Source organism: Plodia interpunctella, chromosome 24, assembly GCF_027563975.2.
Source record: "Plodia interpunctella isolate USDA-ARS_2022_Savannah chromosome 24, ilPloInte3.2, whole genome shotgun sequence".
Classification (NCBI taxonomy): domain Eukaryota; kingdom Metazoa; phylum Arthropoda; class Insecta; order Lepidoptera; family Pyralidae; genus Plodia; species Plodia interpunctella.
Genome location: NC_071317.1, coordinates 4,797,292 through 4,814,761, shown reverse-complemented (window position 1 = coordinate 4,814,761; position 17,470 = coordinate 4,797,292). Strand labels below are relative to the sequence as shown.

General features: G+C 35.0%; 2 protein-coding genes across 3 annotated transcripts in view; both read right to left on the bottom strand.

The window, feature by feature from the left end:
* Positions 1-571: 571 nt before the first annotated feature.
* NPFR (Neuropeptide F receptor) overlaps positions 572-17,470 on the bottom strand; it is a 55,606-nt gene continuing 38,707 nt past the window's right edge. Inside the window, exons 3-5 of one of the 2 annotated variants that reach the window (XR_008405855.2) lie at positions 11,904-12,137; positions 7,727-8,701; positions 572-1,427 (exon numbers count right to left, since the gene is read on the bottom strand). Coding sequence is in view for 1 of the 2 variants with exons in the window: in XM_053763486.2 (XP_053619461.1) it covers positions 1,318-1,427; positions 8,134-8,701; positions 11,904-12,137 (912 nt within the window). In the remaining variant the exon portion in view is untranslated. The remainder of the gene's footprint in view (positions 1,428-7,726; positions 8,702-11,903; positions 12,138-17,470) is intronic. The other variant, XM_053763486.2, reaches the window with a different exon arrangement.
* LOC128680381 (uncharacterized) lies at positions 4,594-7,162 on the bottom strand. Its single transcript, XM_053763487.1, has one exon. The coding sequence runs from the start codon at positions 6,772-6,774 to the stop codon at positions 5,878-5,880; it is 897 nt and encodes a 298-aa protein (XP_053619462.1). The 5' UTR covers positions 6,775-7,162; the 3' UTR covers positions 4,594-5,877.

The window sequence follows — 17,470 nt, the reverse complement described above, 5'->3', positions numbered from 1 at the left end:
GGCAAAGGCCACCCTTCCTTTTTCCACAAATCACTGTCGATATAAATATATGTAGTTGCATTTTGATATATTTTTCGACAATATATTTTATTTTTATCTAATACTAGACTTTGCGCGGGGTTTCGCTCTCGTGGGAATTTTGAGATAAAATATAGCCTATAGCAATCTTGGATAATGTACCTTTCTAATGGTGAAAGAATTTTTGATATCGCTTCGGTAGTTTCGAAGCTCTTTATAATAATGTTATAGTTTTTATACTAGAAGCCTAATATTGTCCTACCAGCTTTACTCTTGTAGAGTTTATAGCGAACAGACAGACGTTGTAGAGTACTTTGTTTATTTTTGTTTGAATAAAATTGAATTAGGTTCTTTTTTTTAAGATTTATTATTTGGTTCAGGCTACTAAGATTGTATTGCAGTGTAAAATTGACAAATATTTTTGAATGTGTCGATAAAAGTATTCTGTTATACATAATATTCTAGACTTATAATATATATCGACTTTTTGTCGATGATATTTTCGATAATTGTGAAAAGAAACGAGGTGAAAAAAAAAACTTTCTTTCCTTAGATACTTTATTTCATTAGAAAATTTACAATTAATTCGTTCGTGTTAAATATTCGTATCATACGTTTTGGGCTCATAAAAACTTATGATACAATATTATAATTTAATTATATTTTTAATATAACGATATAAGTACAATTAACTTACTGGCTAAGTTTTAATAATACCTACATGTGTAACAAAGGAACTTTCCAACACATTTTTATCATTGAGAATAAATTACACATAGAACTGTATTATGTACAGATTTTTACTATATACAAAATCCATATAAATACTGGCCCTTAACTTCCACTAACTGTATCGTTAAAAAAAGAAAAAGTAATGCTTCAAAAATCGAATTTCTCCATTAAGTAATCAACAAGATGTAAAATCGAACTATTTAATAAATTGTTGTTTAAATTTAGAATATTATTTGTTCTAAAAAAATAAAAATCGATGATGCTGGCAGTCTTTGACAAAATGTCATGATATATTTTTTTAATTGACAGTCTACTTATATGAAAAGGGTATAATTTGAACTTTCACATTCTATATCATACGTCACGTTCCTTACGGAGTAGACAGCCAAGACTAACAAGACTCTAAGAATACATAGATAAACAACACTTTAATGTTAATTTAACAACGTTTTAATCATCAAGCTCTAAAGTTCCTGGTCTATCATGGATAGCAAAAATATTTTTTTTTATATTGACAAAGCATATTTCTGTGAAAATGTTAAATAGGCTGGTTTTTATTTGACCAATTTATTTTTTTAATATAATAGAGTGATCCAGTATATAACGTGTGTTTCCAGTCTGTGTCGGAAGGGTTACTAATGGTGTGGCGTTGTCATGAAGAATATGGTTTATTTCATCTGGAAAAAAAAAGAAAAATATATATATATTACATTCGAAATTAAAATGACTGGCCCATTTTGTACAAATTGTGAAATCTAAAGTTTTGAATTTCGAAATTCCTAATTTGAATTTGTGACAGATTTAGAGTTAAATCTCAAATTTAGTAATATTCGAGTATAATCTCAAGTCAAGGAAGTCAAAATTAAATTACAATGTTTTTTCGACAGAAATAATTTTTAAATAGTTTGTAGTGCTTAATTATACTATAAATAAAGTTATAAATATTTTTGTACACTAACAGTACTTTCCTAAAGGACTTCAATAATAGTAGTAATAAATAGATTTGTTTTTTAAAGTAGGTATTACAGAGTAATTCCGTGCAAAGACTAGACTACTTTTTTAGAGTAAAATATTTTCTTAAATTACACATATAAATAAATGAAATGCCCACACCACAATTGAATACAGAAAAAAAAAATGCAAATTAATTAAAGAGCCTCAGTGAAATTAAAAATAAAAAGGAAATAAACAAAAAATACACACACCTGAACATTTTGCTGATAATAGTGGTTTGATTGTGCTCTGTGAATAATAATAATAATAATAAAAAATCTTTATTTCTTCTCTCACATAGAAATACACAGTTTATAAATGAGAAATAAGGTGAACCATGCAGTTACAAAATAATGATCTATGTGAGAGACTGGTGTCTGTACTAGGAAAACCTGTATGACAGATTACCAGCCTCTCCTACACTGAACCAGGTGTATACAATGCAGGTAAACACTTATACTAGTTGAGGTTACATACCTATTGAGGAGAAAAAAACTAACAAAAACATGTTAAAAATTACTAATGAAGCATGAACTACAAGTAATTAAAAAAAAAAAAAAAAAAGGAATTAACACAAGATAATACAGAACATATACCCATCACGAATCCATTAACATCATACAACAAAACACAGTGGATTTATATATTTAAGCCGGGACTACTAATAAATTTTCTGTTTCGTCATAAGTTAAAGATTTCAGCCAAGAAGAAGTAGTTTTTTTGCAATTAACTTTAGAAAGTTGGTAGATAGCTAAGGTTGTGTTAATTTTATTATATAAATATTTGCCTAAAAAACCGAAAAATCTTTGAGCAAATGCAGTAGACCATTGGCCAACAGGAGCAACACGATGACCACGGCGTCTCTGTGCAAAAGCTGCGGGATTATAATTAAGTCGGGAATGTTGTCTGAGGATTACATTGAGGACGAAGAGTTGTCTGACAGTCAGGACTTCGGCCAGATTGTACAGATTTTCAGTAGGAAAACGATACGGTAGAAAGAAGCAGACCTTTAACACCGCTCGTTGAGCTCTTTCAAGTAAGAGTAGGTTTGTTTTTGGTATACCTCCCCACACTGTGATGCAGTAACCTATAATTGACTGACATAGAGCAAAGTATACCATTTTTATAATGTTTACATCAGCAATGTGTCGTAAGTTTTTGAAAATAAAAATGAGCTTACGTACTCTAGTCGTAAGTAAATTTAAATGATAATTAAAGCTTAATGTATTATCAATTAAAACGCCGAGATACTTAATGTTGTATGTTAACATAATTTTACTACATGAGCATGACCGATCAGATAAGCATGTATGTGCTACTATGGAGTAGTTATTATGTATAGCATTATTGATGTTTCTGATGGAGAATGGGATATATTTCGTTTTGTCAACATTGAGTGTTAGGCCGTTTGCAGAGAGCCAAGAACAAACTTTATTAAAACCTTTTTGAGCATGTTGATATACCTGGTCCCAAGTATCTCCGTGAAAAACGAGAGCTGTATCATCAGCGAAAGTTACAATTTTGCCATTTGGAAGATTCAAGTTACATAAATCATTAATAAAAGTTTGAAACAGAGTGGGACCAAGCACACTGCCCTGTGGTACACCATAATTAATTGGTAAATCATCACTTCTGTACTCTCCAACTCTAACTCTCTGCAGCCTACCACAAAGATAATCCTGAAATAGTTTCAGAGGGATATCACGAATTCCCAATCTCTCCAATTTATTCAGCAGAAGTGGCGTAGAGACCGTGTCAAAAGCTTTAGCTAGGTCCAGAAATATAACCAAAACTTTCTTTTTCTCGTCAAGTTTCACAACAATAAAATCAGTCAGGTTATGTACTGCATCATTTGTAGACATTTTGGCTCGGAAACCAAATTGGGAATCAGATATAAGTTTCTGGGTTTCCAAATAGTGAACAAGACGTTTATTAATTAATTTTTCTGCTATTTTTGCCAAAATAGGAAGGAGAGAAATAGGCCTGTAGTTATTGACACAGTCCCTATCACCATTCTTGTGTATTGGGATCACTTCGGCAAGTTTAAAATCATTTGGAAAGGTGCCAGTGGAAAACATGAGGTTGAAGATGTGAGTTAGTGGCGGCACAAGAATGTCATGATATCGTTTAAGAAAATCACCTGAGATGTTATCACGTCCAAATGATTTGCCTTTTTTGAGACTGAAAATCACATTTCCAACCTCAGTCTCATCAGTTGGCGTTAGAAAAAAGGAAGAAGAATGAGAAGGATAGTGGGGTAAAGACCCAAGAGGAGTACTTGGAATCGACTTCTCTGCTAATGTTTTACCTATAGAGACAAAGTACTGGTTTATATCATTAACAGATTTACTAGGGTCTGCTTTAGATATGAGCTCAGAGGCTGAATGTGAACTACTTTTATTAAGGTTTGTACATTGTTTAATAGTATCCCACAGTTTTTTATTGTTAGTTTTGGCAGCATTTTTTATTAGTTCTTTTTCATATTCGTTCTTTCGTTTTCTCAATAGCCAACTGCAGAAATTTCTATATCTTTTATACGTTAATCTAATAGTATCATCGTCCGGGGTTTTCTTTAATTTTTGATGAAGTCTGTCTCTATTTCTCATACATCGCAATAGGCCGATAGTTATCCAAGGCTTTTTAATTCTTTTACGATTAGGAACAGTTATAGTTTTTGTGTTAGCCGTAATCTTGATATTCAACTCTTTAATTAACCATGAAGTAGCAGCATTTGCATCTGTCGCTTGAAAAATTGGAGTTAAATTTAGGTTTCTCATGTCATTGTCTAGTGCATCGTAGTCAACTTTCTTTATATAAGAAAATTCATCAAAAGATTTACGTTTATGAAATTTGAGAGATAGCATTACTGAATCATGATCGGTTATAGAAGTCTCAGAGACATAACAATTTGCAGTGTGCTTGGTTTTTAACATTATGTGGTCTATAGATGTTTTATCATGAGTAATGAAAGTATGTGCTGGTAAAATACTGTGTGATGCTAATGTGTCAAGGTAAAAGGAAGAGTATTCATCAGAGTTATTAAGCTTTATGTCAATATTTATATCGCCAACAATAATAATGTTGGGATGTCTTAGAGTAGATAATAAATCATTTAGTGAGTGAATAAATGTATTAACATCTTTATATCCAGGGGGTCTATATATTGCAACAACAATAGTATGAGAATCAATTTCAATTGTTAGGCAATTAGCATTGCTTAAATTAGGCTCCAAGATTTTTACTCTCATATTGGTTTTATGGTAAACAACAACACCTTCATTCTGAGTTGGGTTTTTTGCCGTACGTGCATGATTATAGCCATCAAGTGTGTTGATATAGTGTGTATGTGGCAACCAACATTCTGTAAAGATAATCAAATCCCAGTCAATTTTGGCTCTTTCAAATAAAGTGAGAAAACTGGGAAAATTCTTGTTTAGACTACGAATGTTTTGATGAATAATTTTGAGATACGAATCAGAGTTATTTATGAAAGTCGAACATTCGTCTATATTACAGACAGATGCTTGTGCTATTGAAAACTCGTCTAAGTCATTGTTTATTATATTGGTGTTATCGAATTTTATTTACAAGATTCCTGAATGAAGCGATCGAATAAGATGTGCTATTGGTTGAAGTGAGATCTGATTTTGATAAATAGTAGAAAACTTTCACATTAATAAACAAGAAGTATAAAAGAGTTAAATATATCAATGGCCGTGACGACATGAGGATGGTCTCTTTATTTCGAAGTCGGTTATTAGGGAATACTGTTGATCGATTTAATATTACAAATACAACATTATAGGTACGATTGGTTCTAAATTTTATTTGTTTGTGATTATTTAAAATGAAAGTGTGAGTTATTTGAGATAAGGGCGGAGAGGTAATTTTCGTTAGAGTAGTTAGATGTAGAATGTGTTCAAACGGCGTTGAGAGAGTAAGTAGGGGTATTTTACTGTATTTTTTAGAAACTAAAATTATATGCAGAAAGTAGTAGTTACATGTTAACATATCAAACGCGAGAGATACATTAGATTCGTGATGAGTACACAGGGCCCGCATGCTATATGCACAGGTAATATGGGTAGTTAATAAACAAATGTAAGTAAAAAACAAGAGTAACACAAAATCTAGTCACTTTGAAGAAAGTTTGTCAAAGTCTGTTTCACAATCAATGCGTAACACTGGCGAGTTTTGAGTCTTCCTTAAGTAGACTTTACCATATGAGGTCCATGTACTATGGTAACTATTCTCCTTCACCAATTGACGGGCTAAGTAAGCGAGTCTTTTTCCTAGACTGGTCAGCAGCTCGTCCACGAAGATCGGTTTAGAGGGCCCAGGTAAGCCAATATGACTAGTATTCAGTTTATTCTCTTTATGTGTCTTGTTGTAAGCTCTGCATTGGTTAATAAAACCGTCCTTGCATATTGTACTAGTAAAATTAACAATAATATGGTTTCCTGTCTCCTTTTTTGTTTTAAGTCTATAAACATCATTTATATCAGAATCTGACAGGGGCTGTTGAACAGTCTCACACGCCCGTTTTACTAGCGATCTTAAAAACAATTTGTTTTCCACATTCTGCTTAGGAACGTTTCTTATTTCTACAGACGAAGTACGAGAGTTTCGTTCAAGTACCTCTATTTTGCTCTCAAGTGACTCAATCTTCTGTTCGTAGCTCCTATTTGTGGTTTCTAAAGTTTGTACCTTATTTAGTAAATCATCGTATCTAGACGACAAGAAGGTAATACTCTTTTGAATTTCTAAATTTTGTTGTGAAATAGCGTCTAGTTTTAGGTTTTGCTTTTTTTCAAAACTCGCAAACATTTCCTTCATTTGATAAATAATAGACTCAAAGTCAGGAGACTCATTACTATGTTTTCTTTTCATTCTGCGTGTGATGAAGTCAGAACCACTGTCTATATTTTTTGTTGAATCATACAACTGAGGGTCTGAACCGAAGCTGGATACGGGGGTCTTCATTAATCCAGGCCGATTTGTAGAAATGATAGGAGACCTCTGAGTAGTCATAGTTGAAGAGTAAGTAAAAATAAACTTTTGTTACCTAGTGTACGCTGCGCAATCTTTTTGTTTGACTGTATTTGGCATCAATGGCGGCGGGGTCGGCAGTAGTAGTAGCGCGGGCGCAGGACTGAATGGACTACGAGTATAAGTGGGCGGAGCTTTTACGACTTACGCACGGCACGCGTAGGCTATCCTGTTTTCGCACACGCTGAGCTGGAGTTCTGTCTTACTTTCGCTTACGCCGGCCTCCGGGATGCTTCTGATCTCCTGGTACTACGTACTAATTTTGCGGCACTTATTTTATTTAAAATTCAATTATTTATTTAAAAAATTCAAAAATTAGATCAAGTAGGGGTTATCAAAAAACACGTCCGCACACAACGGAGGTCCAGGGGGGAGAATGGTTGGGTTAGGTTAGGTTAGGAATGGTTTGTTATTTAGTTTTACTTAGATGAAAACAAAAGAGAGTGCCAATCTAATAGTTGTCGTTAGTCACACAGTAACAAAAATGTTTGCTGTTTGATTTTCTTGACAATTTTTTTGTGACCTCATATCATATGAATAAATTTTATTTCATTTGTACATATAGATAATCAATATATTAAAACTTAATTTAGATAATTACGTATCGTAAATTTCATCACATCAAAAGATAAACAACTTGCATAACAAATTGCCTTTAAGAGAACTGGATCAAAAGAGTGCTTATATTTTTTTAAGTGGCTGTGACTCTCTTTTTATTTTCATCTACATTTTGTTAGTCATATCGTTCTTTTTTTGTTATTAAACACAACATTATTGCCTGCACCAGAGTTTATAAAGAGTTTATAAGAATGTTTTATTAGAAGTGTTTCAAATTTTTGGACATTATGTACAAGTACTTGCTATACAACTAGATAAAACCAGTAAGCAACTAACTATATATAACACTATGACAACATCTGAAACCAGTACTCACTATACGAAAAATAGTGGAAGATTAATTTTCAGTAAGCACACGGATAAAATTGAATCATTTAAATTTTTGAGGTTTTGCTTTTGTATCAAACCATCTGGCATATAAAACCAATAGGTTTTGAGAAAAAAAAGTATTATCAAAGTAAAGTCCTGTATGGATTAATATCTTGGTCCTATCTAACCCACGATCGAAGAATAAAACGGAACACCGAGGTGCACCATGACTGTGACTGTCCATTTATAATTACATCACTTGCAATTCCACACTAGTTTCTTGCTATTTACAGCAAGTCTTTAGTCAGAAAATTTGCGTTGTCTTCGTGTTAGTCGTGATTGAGTCCATTTGCAGCGCAGTCAACTCAGTGTCTGTCTTTCTACTTTTGGTCCTTGTGTTTTTATTCAACTGACCATGTCGTTTACAGCACAAGATCTCCTCAAATTCCTTCCTGAAGTTGTCGTTCAACCAGCCATACAAAAGTGGGTTGGACACAGCACTGGACATTCCGAACATGTGGCACACAGCGTATGTTATTGTCAACGGTTGCTCATCCAGAATCGGCTTCGGGCTGAAGTCTGCTACAAGATTGAATACATTTAATGGCAGCCAACTAATAACGTATGTCACGACTATAGCTGTCAATATGGCCGCCGTTTTGTTTCTACTTCTACGCCTATCTTGCATCCGTCTATGTATTCTGTTGTGAATTTGAACGTGTGTTAATAACACAACGGAGACCGGTAGTAAATATTGGAAGATAAGACTCAGGATCGAGTAGATGCCTCTCCCATCGGCGATGGGCCAGTCTTCGATGCAGAAACTAAGAGATTCCATGCCTGTTATCCCTGTTTTGTGGATGTTGAGGTTTCTGTAGAAGTAGAGGGGGGAGGCTAGGGCGATGGCGAATACCCAAATAGCACACATGATGAACACGACTCCCATGGTTTGGAGGCCGCATTGCGTTGGATAGACTATTAACTGTGGACAAAAGAAATGGTTATTATTTTATGATAGCAACTAATGCGGTTATTGAGTGGTATGTGGTTCCGCCTTAGAAAAGCACCACTCCATATCTACATATTAGACTGGTTGCGGCCACGGCGACTACAAGGTCGTTGAAATGGCACCAACATTAAATAATAGGTTCATGATAAGTCTCGTGAATATATGTAGTTATGTGTTCAAAGTGCAAAGCGAAGCGGCGGTGGTATAATGGTTAAGACGCCCGCCTGTGGATCGAAAAGTCTCAGGTTCTTATCCTACTCGTGCCATATGAGTATACCAATCTGACTCATATAGGTTAGTCGTTTTCATAGACCACCACTTGCTTCCGGTGAAGGAAAACATAGTGAGGAAACCTTTACACTGATGGACAGTTAAGTTCACATGCGACTTCCTCCCACTAAATGGCGGTAAGTAGTCGTAAAAGTCATGTCAGATGCCTTTAGACGATTTGAATATAATCTGACATCTGTTAGCAATAACACACACGATATGATGATGAGCGCGAAAGTTTAAAACCACCACTCCATGCATATCTTCCCGTGGAAGTAATACGGGGCGGGTAAGGAAGTCGTAGCCTATGTTAGTTGGTCGGTTACAAAATCCCAGCAATGCTTCAAAATTTTAAGATTATTTTTTGCACTTCAAGGAGCAAGTTGACGGGGATGAGTGAGATCTAATTTAATTAGAGATAATGGAGATGTTGATCGTCAATGTCGAGATATTTTTCATATATTATAATGTTAATTTTTATATACCTAAGTACCTACATAATAGTTCAAAGATCAATAATAACAGTAGCAATGATTGGTACTAATGTTATCACTGACTCTAGTTAATACGAAAATGTTTTTTAGTATCTTTAATTTCAAATATAAATACATTTTTTCATAATACAGGGAAATTATGATATGTACCTAAACTAAGGTAGGTAACTGTTTAGTACAGGAAACAGAATATTCATGTACTTATATCTACATATACTAGTACTAATATTATAAATGCGTAAATCTGTCTGCCTTTCTATTCCGCTTTCAAGGCTAAACCGCTGGACAGATTTTGATAAAATTTGGTATGCATGTAGTCAACGGCCCCCTTCCAAACATAGGCTACTTTTTTCAACCATCAAACCACAAGTGTCTATTATGGGGGATGAAAATTTGTATGAATATCATGTCTTTTGCGCATTCGCAGAGATCATCACGCATTGGAAGCCACGGGCAAAAGATAGTTCACAATATTTTATATTTATCAATTTATTATTAATGCGCGCATTCGTTTGTTTACGATTGAAATATCTGCATCTGATACACCTACATTACAGTGTGTTGATACTGACTCCATTAATTTATCAACACAAGCGTAATGAACCGAAATCCGACACTACACACAATTGATAACACCACTTAATAAAAGTGATAACGGAGTTATTTGTAAAATGGAAAATATCGATTCTTATTATCAAGTTTGTATGTTGATATTTTACACACCAAAACAATTTTAGCGGCTTTGAATATAAAAAAAAACAGTTACCCAAAGAAATGTTTAGCTGAAATGTAACTAATTTTGCTTTACTTAACTTTTATATTATAGGAGCTCTAGGAGCGTATACTCCTATAAGTTAACATCACAGTATAATTGAGAAAGTTTGTTTTACGAGTTTTGAAAGTTCCCTTTTTACTTTTACAAAACAGTAGGTGACTTTACGTTCACACTAGTGTATGCGATTACCAGCCACTAGACGCGGTAGTCAAGTGTCAGATACCTTTAGGCGACTGCAATAAAATCATACAACTCGAAAAGAAAGAACGAAAACAATATTTTGTTATTTATTTTTATTAATTTATGAAAATGTTTTGCAAGTCTAATGACATATTTAACTGTCATTTTCAGTAGTAAGTGAACAAAATACAAATATTAATATTTGTATTTTATAGGAATATTAACTTTACAAAGTTCTATGTCCCGTACTTTATCACCCATAAGGATGGCGCTTTGACAAGGGTGAGTCGAGAAATTCAAGGTCAGAGAGTTATTTGTGGGTTGTTCTACGATTTATTGTTTAACTATTTATCTCGTTACAATACTACGGTATAAGTTTTAGATACAATAATAATGGTGTTGACATCACGGGATTAAGGATAGCATTATTATCGCGAAACTGTTCTCCAAAATTTGGCGGATTCGTCACACATTGTTGGTTTTTCATTGCGGCAAATAAAAGCTCTCATACAAACTGTGCAATGTTCGTAACGACTAGGTGGAGTTGCGGAAGAATCTGGGCAAGTACTGGGCTTAAACTCGTCAATAACCAGAGAGCAGATGTAACGAATCTATTTGCAGATATCGACTGGTCGTATAAACATGATAACTCTTAGTTAACCAGATCCATGAAACTGCTTTAAGGCAATGTAATTTATTGTGGTCGGCTGCTTTGATATTCTTGTTTAGGGTAGGCTGTGGGAGCGTTTGTTATGAATCATCATTTCTGGGTTAGCAACCGGATCCAATTGGATATTGATTAAAATAATAACATTTTTACATCACCATCATATCGAGTGTGTTATTGCTAACACTGGTGTCAGATTTTATTCAAGTCGCCTAAAGGCATCTAACATGACTTTTACGACTACTTACCGCCATTTAGTGGCAGGCAGTCGCATACACACTAATGAACTTAACTGTCCACCAGTGTGCAGGATTCCTCACTATTTTTTCCTTCACCGGAAGCAAGTGGTTGAAAATTACTACACATGAGTCAGATTGGTATACAAACTCATGTGGCACGAGTAGGATTCAAACCTGGGACCTTTCGATCCACAGGCAGGCGTCTTAACCATTACACCACCACCGCTTCTAAATGTCATTTTTGTAAAAATCCAAACGGTTTTTACAAAAATGACATTTTTGACTCAAGCTTTTATTGTAGTCACGAGTGCTCTTATTGCATTCAGTGCAGTAAGTCGTTGAGTTCCCTCGTCGGGTGCTATTCGTAGATAGACCATCAGGTCATGTTTATGTCATCCAAACTGCCCAGCGGGCTGGTGATTTACGTTATACCACAGATAAAGCTGTTTCGGTGGCGTTGTATTGGTCCTAACAAATTTAGTCTAGTCGACACACTAAGAAGATTTAAATAAATAATTAATTATTAAAATGTAGCTACTGACGGACTAACCTGATATCGATCCAATGCGATAGCAGTGATAGTTATAGTGGAAACAAAGATGGAAGTAGCTTGCATGGCCCCACACGCCTTACATAGACTTGGCCAATCAGGCAGTGGCCAATGCTTGGTGAGCAACTCCAGTACTGTCAGGGGTGTACCGACCACGCACACCAAGGTGTCAGACACCGCCAGGTTGACGATGAACATGTTTCTTGCTGTGCGCATCGCGGGTTTTCTTACTACCTGCAAAAAATAAAATGAGTTTCGTTATCATCATCGATAGCCGTTTAAACGCCCACGCCTGGGTTCAGACGTTCCTTTTGGATGGATAAGGAGATAGACCATGACACACCGCGGACGCCCATTGCGGATTGGCGGGTTTTAACGATTGCAAATACAACCGGGATCAACGGCTTTATGTGCCTTCCGATGCACGGAGGATCTCAAGATAATAGGAGGAGCTCATATCTTGGTCCAATGACCAGCCCAATGGCTGGTCATTGGACCAGCGGGAGTGTCTTAACTGACTACAATCACAGACCGAGCGCGCTAATCACTGTGCCATTAAAATAAATTCATATGTTTTATTCGAAGAGATTTATTTTATTATATTAGTTATACATTTTGAGGTTTATGATAGATACTCTTTGAAGAAGAAAGAAGAAATATTTATTTAGCACAATTGAGTAAATAAGTTATTAAATAAATAGCTGCTTTCATTACAAGAACCACGAAAATATACGGATTGTTTCACAACTTTCTGATAAATTTATCATACTTTAATCTGACAAATAAACTAACCGCTAGATGAATCTGACTTAATGTGATTGGCCATTTTGCAATTTATAGAACACAATTTGCAATGTTATCTATTTGTTGATGTTACGGTACTTTATGCAAACGGTGTAATGGCCTTTTCCAATGGTTGATTTTCAAATACTTAAATATTAGATATCTTTCAATTGTTTTAGAGTTCAATATTCGCAGGAAGCAAACAAAGATTGGAAGGATGTTAGAAAACAGACAAGCCGTGAACGGTCCTATTGTTCAGATACAGAGGGTCCAGAGGGACCAAAATAGGTATAGCAGGTATAAAAAACTGGGATCATTACAAGGTTTAAACTTTAATACTTTGACAACCTCGGTGGCGCAGTTGTAACACCCACCGGGTACTGACGGCCCCATGTCAATTTCAGGACTACATGGATCTTCCTTCATGCTGCGGTAATAGGGAAAAATTTGCTATGAATTTGTATAGGTCGATGTGACTGTACTGTGCCAGAACTGCATTAACCACTTAACTCGCTGTTTGTGGAAATTTTTAATAAATAAGGCGCTGTTATATAAAGTATTAATGATTCGATATTATAGTAAGAAAAACCATTAGAAAATATTGGTATATTTTTTATCAATGTAGCTTGTCCATCTATATGGCTGAAATTGTGAACAACATATTTTTTACAACCCATCAAGAGCTTTTTACCGCCCTTTGCTTTACAATGACAAAGCAACACATGTTAAATATTTTAAGAGAAAGACTTTTACACCAAACATAATCGTTAGCCTCTGAACCGAGTGGTCCCGGGTTCGATCCCCGGTCGGGTCATATATGGAAAATGATCTTTTTCTGATTGGCCCGGGTCTTGTCAGGATGTTTATCTACAAGCAATAACACAAGCCTCGAACTTACATTGGGGCTAACTCAATCTGTGTGATTTGTCCTTATATGTATAATCTCGGTCACGATCAAAATAAAACTGAAGCGTTTTAACTTTACTAATTAAAGAAGTCTAAATCCAATTTTTGTGCGAGATTATTAAATGACTGACCTGCTCTCAAATTGTATGTGTTATCATTTTATTACTTTTCATGTTTATTATTGTTTTTGTTTTTATAATATACTATATTAGTTGTTATATTGATTTATTTTAAAAGAAACGTTGCACATCGCTCTCACCCCACTACCCTACTATTTACCTATGACGAAGTTACTTGGTGGGAGTAGAGTGCGATGCGGTCATTACGTTGTTGTATCTAGTAAAGGACAGACGCGTCCAAAAGGATATTGATTGATGGATATCGATGAAAATTATGTTGATTTGATAATGTGTTAATCTATGAAATACATAACTTGTTTATCAAGAAGTGAAGTTTTATTCGACAACATATGATTGTTTTCAATAATTACAGACAACAATCAATATCAATTGATCAAGATTATGATCCAGTTTGCGCAAAGGCAAAGTTAGATCTTGTTGTCGTATTCTATGGCTGGGGGTTGTGAAATAATGTATCACACACTTACTGGGCAATGTTACCTAATGAAGTGGTTAGCCATTACCTTCTCCATTTCACACACTCGAAAAAAAGATCATGAGAGTTTTTTAACGATCTTTTTTTTGAAAAGAAAGTCGATCTTTTTTTCGTTCAACGGAAACAAGTGTTTTATCACGAGTAGGATTCCAACCTGGGACTTTTCTGTTCACAGCAGGCTTTTAACATTAGACAACATGGCAATCATAAAAAAAAAAATATACTGACTGGCGAAATTCAGCAAATTTCGAAACTAGATATAAATGTTATTTTCTGATGGGGTGCAGAAAGAATCGAAAAGTGTTTGGCAAAACTTAGTATTTAATCATAAACATTGCCAGTAAATGGCATTTTAGTTTTATAAATAGCTTTTGTGTTTTGTGGGCGTCATTGAATGTAATTGGAATGTTTGAAAACATGTTTTCCTGGTACAATATGGCTCTCTACAGGCACTTTAACGGTATAACGCGCTATTGTCTACGTTGCACAGAAACCTGCTATAGAAAGATAACAATAGACGTTCATTTACAAATGAGGATACTATAAAGTACAGCCCATTGCTGAGAGAGATTACTCTGCATCAGCATAATTGTTGTTAAGCAGTTCATTTGAGAATTCAAACCTAGGACATTTCGGTTCACAGGTGAGTGACTTCGCCGTTGGATCACCACTAAATCTATTATTGTGAAAATATTAATTGTTCTTCTTCTTGTCGAGTAGGATTGGTATTGATTACAGACGATGTTCGACCACTGTTTATATTAGTTTGCAAAGAGAGAGAGCATTTTTTCTCACCAATGCTCGTTCTGAAATGCCAGTAGTTTGTAGCTATTTGGGAAATTACTATATTATATAAAATTTGATGTGTATGTGGCCACGCTGAAATATAAAATAGAAGCTTTTGCCCGCGGCTTCGTCCGCGTGAATTTATTTGCGAAAGCGGAACAGACATGATTTTCATATAAAATCTCACCTCCATTCTAGTCATTTGGTGGTTATATTTTGAAAAAAGTTACCTAAGTTGGAACGGGGCTCTTTAACTACGCGCACCAAATTACATCAATATCAGTCAGACAGGAAGACAGATAGGCTTTCGAATTTATAATAGTAGTATGGAAGTACGGATAAAATATGAATATATTGAAAGATAAATCTTTCGAAAAAAAAAACATTTTTTTGACTGTCTTTCGACCTGTACTGTGTACGATTGGCATAGGATTTCTGGATTGTATGTTTCTCAGACCCTTTACACCCTAATCTATGTAATATTTTATGAATATAAATTGTATATTCTATACTCTGGAAGAAGGGATTTGTCTTCGTGCACAAATCCCTTTTGCATCGGTTTCTGACTAGTCTAGCATTATGTTGGAACCAAAATAACAGTTTGAATATTGGTTTAGGGATGTGTGTAGTTCAGAAACTTTTCAAACCGAATTAGCGACTTTGTAACTGACACGTGCACGAAAAAATATTAATATAAATACTACATATTCACGAGTTATATACGTAAATACATAAAGTCGCTTTCCGCGTATGTTTATCTCTACCACTCTTTTAAACCACGCAACGGATTTCGATGCTGTTGTTACTGTTATGTAACCAATTTATTTCCAAAGAAAATAATAAACACAATTTAGTTTATAGACCTGGTGTGGAGCTGGGTCGGGTCGCTAGTTAGTTTGTTTGTAAACTCTTTATTGCATGAAGAAAACTCATATAGTGAAAGCAGTAAAAAAAAGACGCGTACAAATGTGGACTTATCCCATAAAGGGATATTAGTAGTGTAGTGTATGCCTATATTCACTTCCCCTCCACTACTGTGATATAAGTCATAGCGCTGCGAGCAAGCGCTCAGTTGTTTACAAGATGGCGAAACGCACAGACGTTGGAGCATCAGTCATGTGGCTGTGATGTACAATTACGTGCGAGGACGTGGCGCGTAATCTCGCAAGTATACCACAAGTAGGATTAGTAGTACTGTATTAATATTATAATAGTGAAAGTCTATCTGTCACGCTTTCAAAACATAAACGCCGCTGGGCTGATTTTGATGTAATGTGGAATAGATATATTTAATGACGGCAGAGATCAAACATAGGCTAGCGCGAACGGAGCTGCAGGCAAGAGCTAATAATGAATTATTATTATAAATAGGCTTTTAATAACGAATTATTATTTAAATAATGAAGTCTACAGAAAAAATAATGTTTCTTAAAATATGTGTTTTATAAATAGTCCCAAAAGAGAACTCTGTTTATATCGCTAACCAAAGCAGTAAATGTAAAGAAATATTATTTCAGAAACTGCGAATTTCAGCCAAGACAAATAAACAGATAATGTCGCTGCAAAAACGGCTGCTATCATAAAAATAACGTTATCATATTCTGAACAGTATTTCCACGTTTTAAATTCGATATATTTACATAGATCATCAACAAAAAGAAAAATGTAAGCGCGTATAGTGCGCGCGGTCAACTTGAATCTACTAGGAATCTGAGTAAGTACAGGAGTACTTACCCGTGCAAGCTTGATAACGCGTGCATTTATTTCGCTTTTGTTTTAGCGGAGGGGTAAGCCTAGCGACCTCTCCATTCCTGCAGTACTTAATATATTTGCTATCGACAGGCAAAGATGAATGAAATGACCACCTTGACAAACATGACTTGTAGACCGCCATCTAGTGGCAGTCGACTAACAGTTTAGCTGTAAGCATGTACTGGCTTCGCTTCCGTAGGAATTTTGAAATAAAATATAGCCTATAGCAATCTTGGATAATGTACCTTTATAATGGTGAAAGAATTTTTGAAATCGGTTCGGTAGTTTCGGATATTACCCGTCACAAACATACACACTCACTCTGATACAAACATACACACTCTCTCTTTATAATAATAGTATAGATAAGATGTTAAGGCAACCCACTCGATTAATATTGCCATGGAACTCGTGAGTCACATATGTTGGTCACGACCGACCCTCAGTCATGAGAATTACGACTGTAATGAACACAACACTGGAATACAAATTTTTGAAACCTCATTTTCATCTTCACTACATCACTACGTTATATTAAACGAGTAGCTTCTCGTTGTCTATCTGTCCTTATGTATGTTTACATCTTGAAAACTACGCCACGGATTTCGATGCGGGTTTTTTAATAGATAGATTGATAAAAAAGGCGGTTTAGGTATATAATTTGTTATTGTTTTGCCGAGCGAAGCCGGGCCGTGCCGCTATCTTTATAGATAGCAGCAACTACA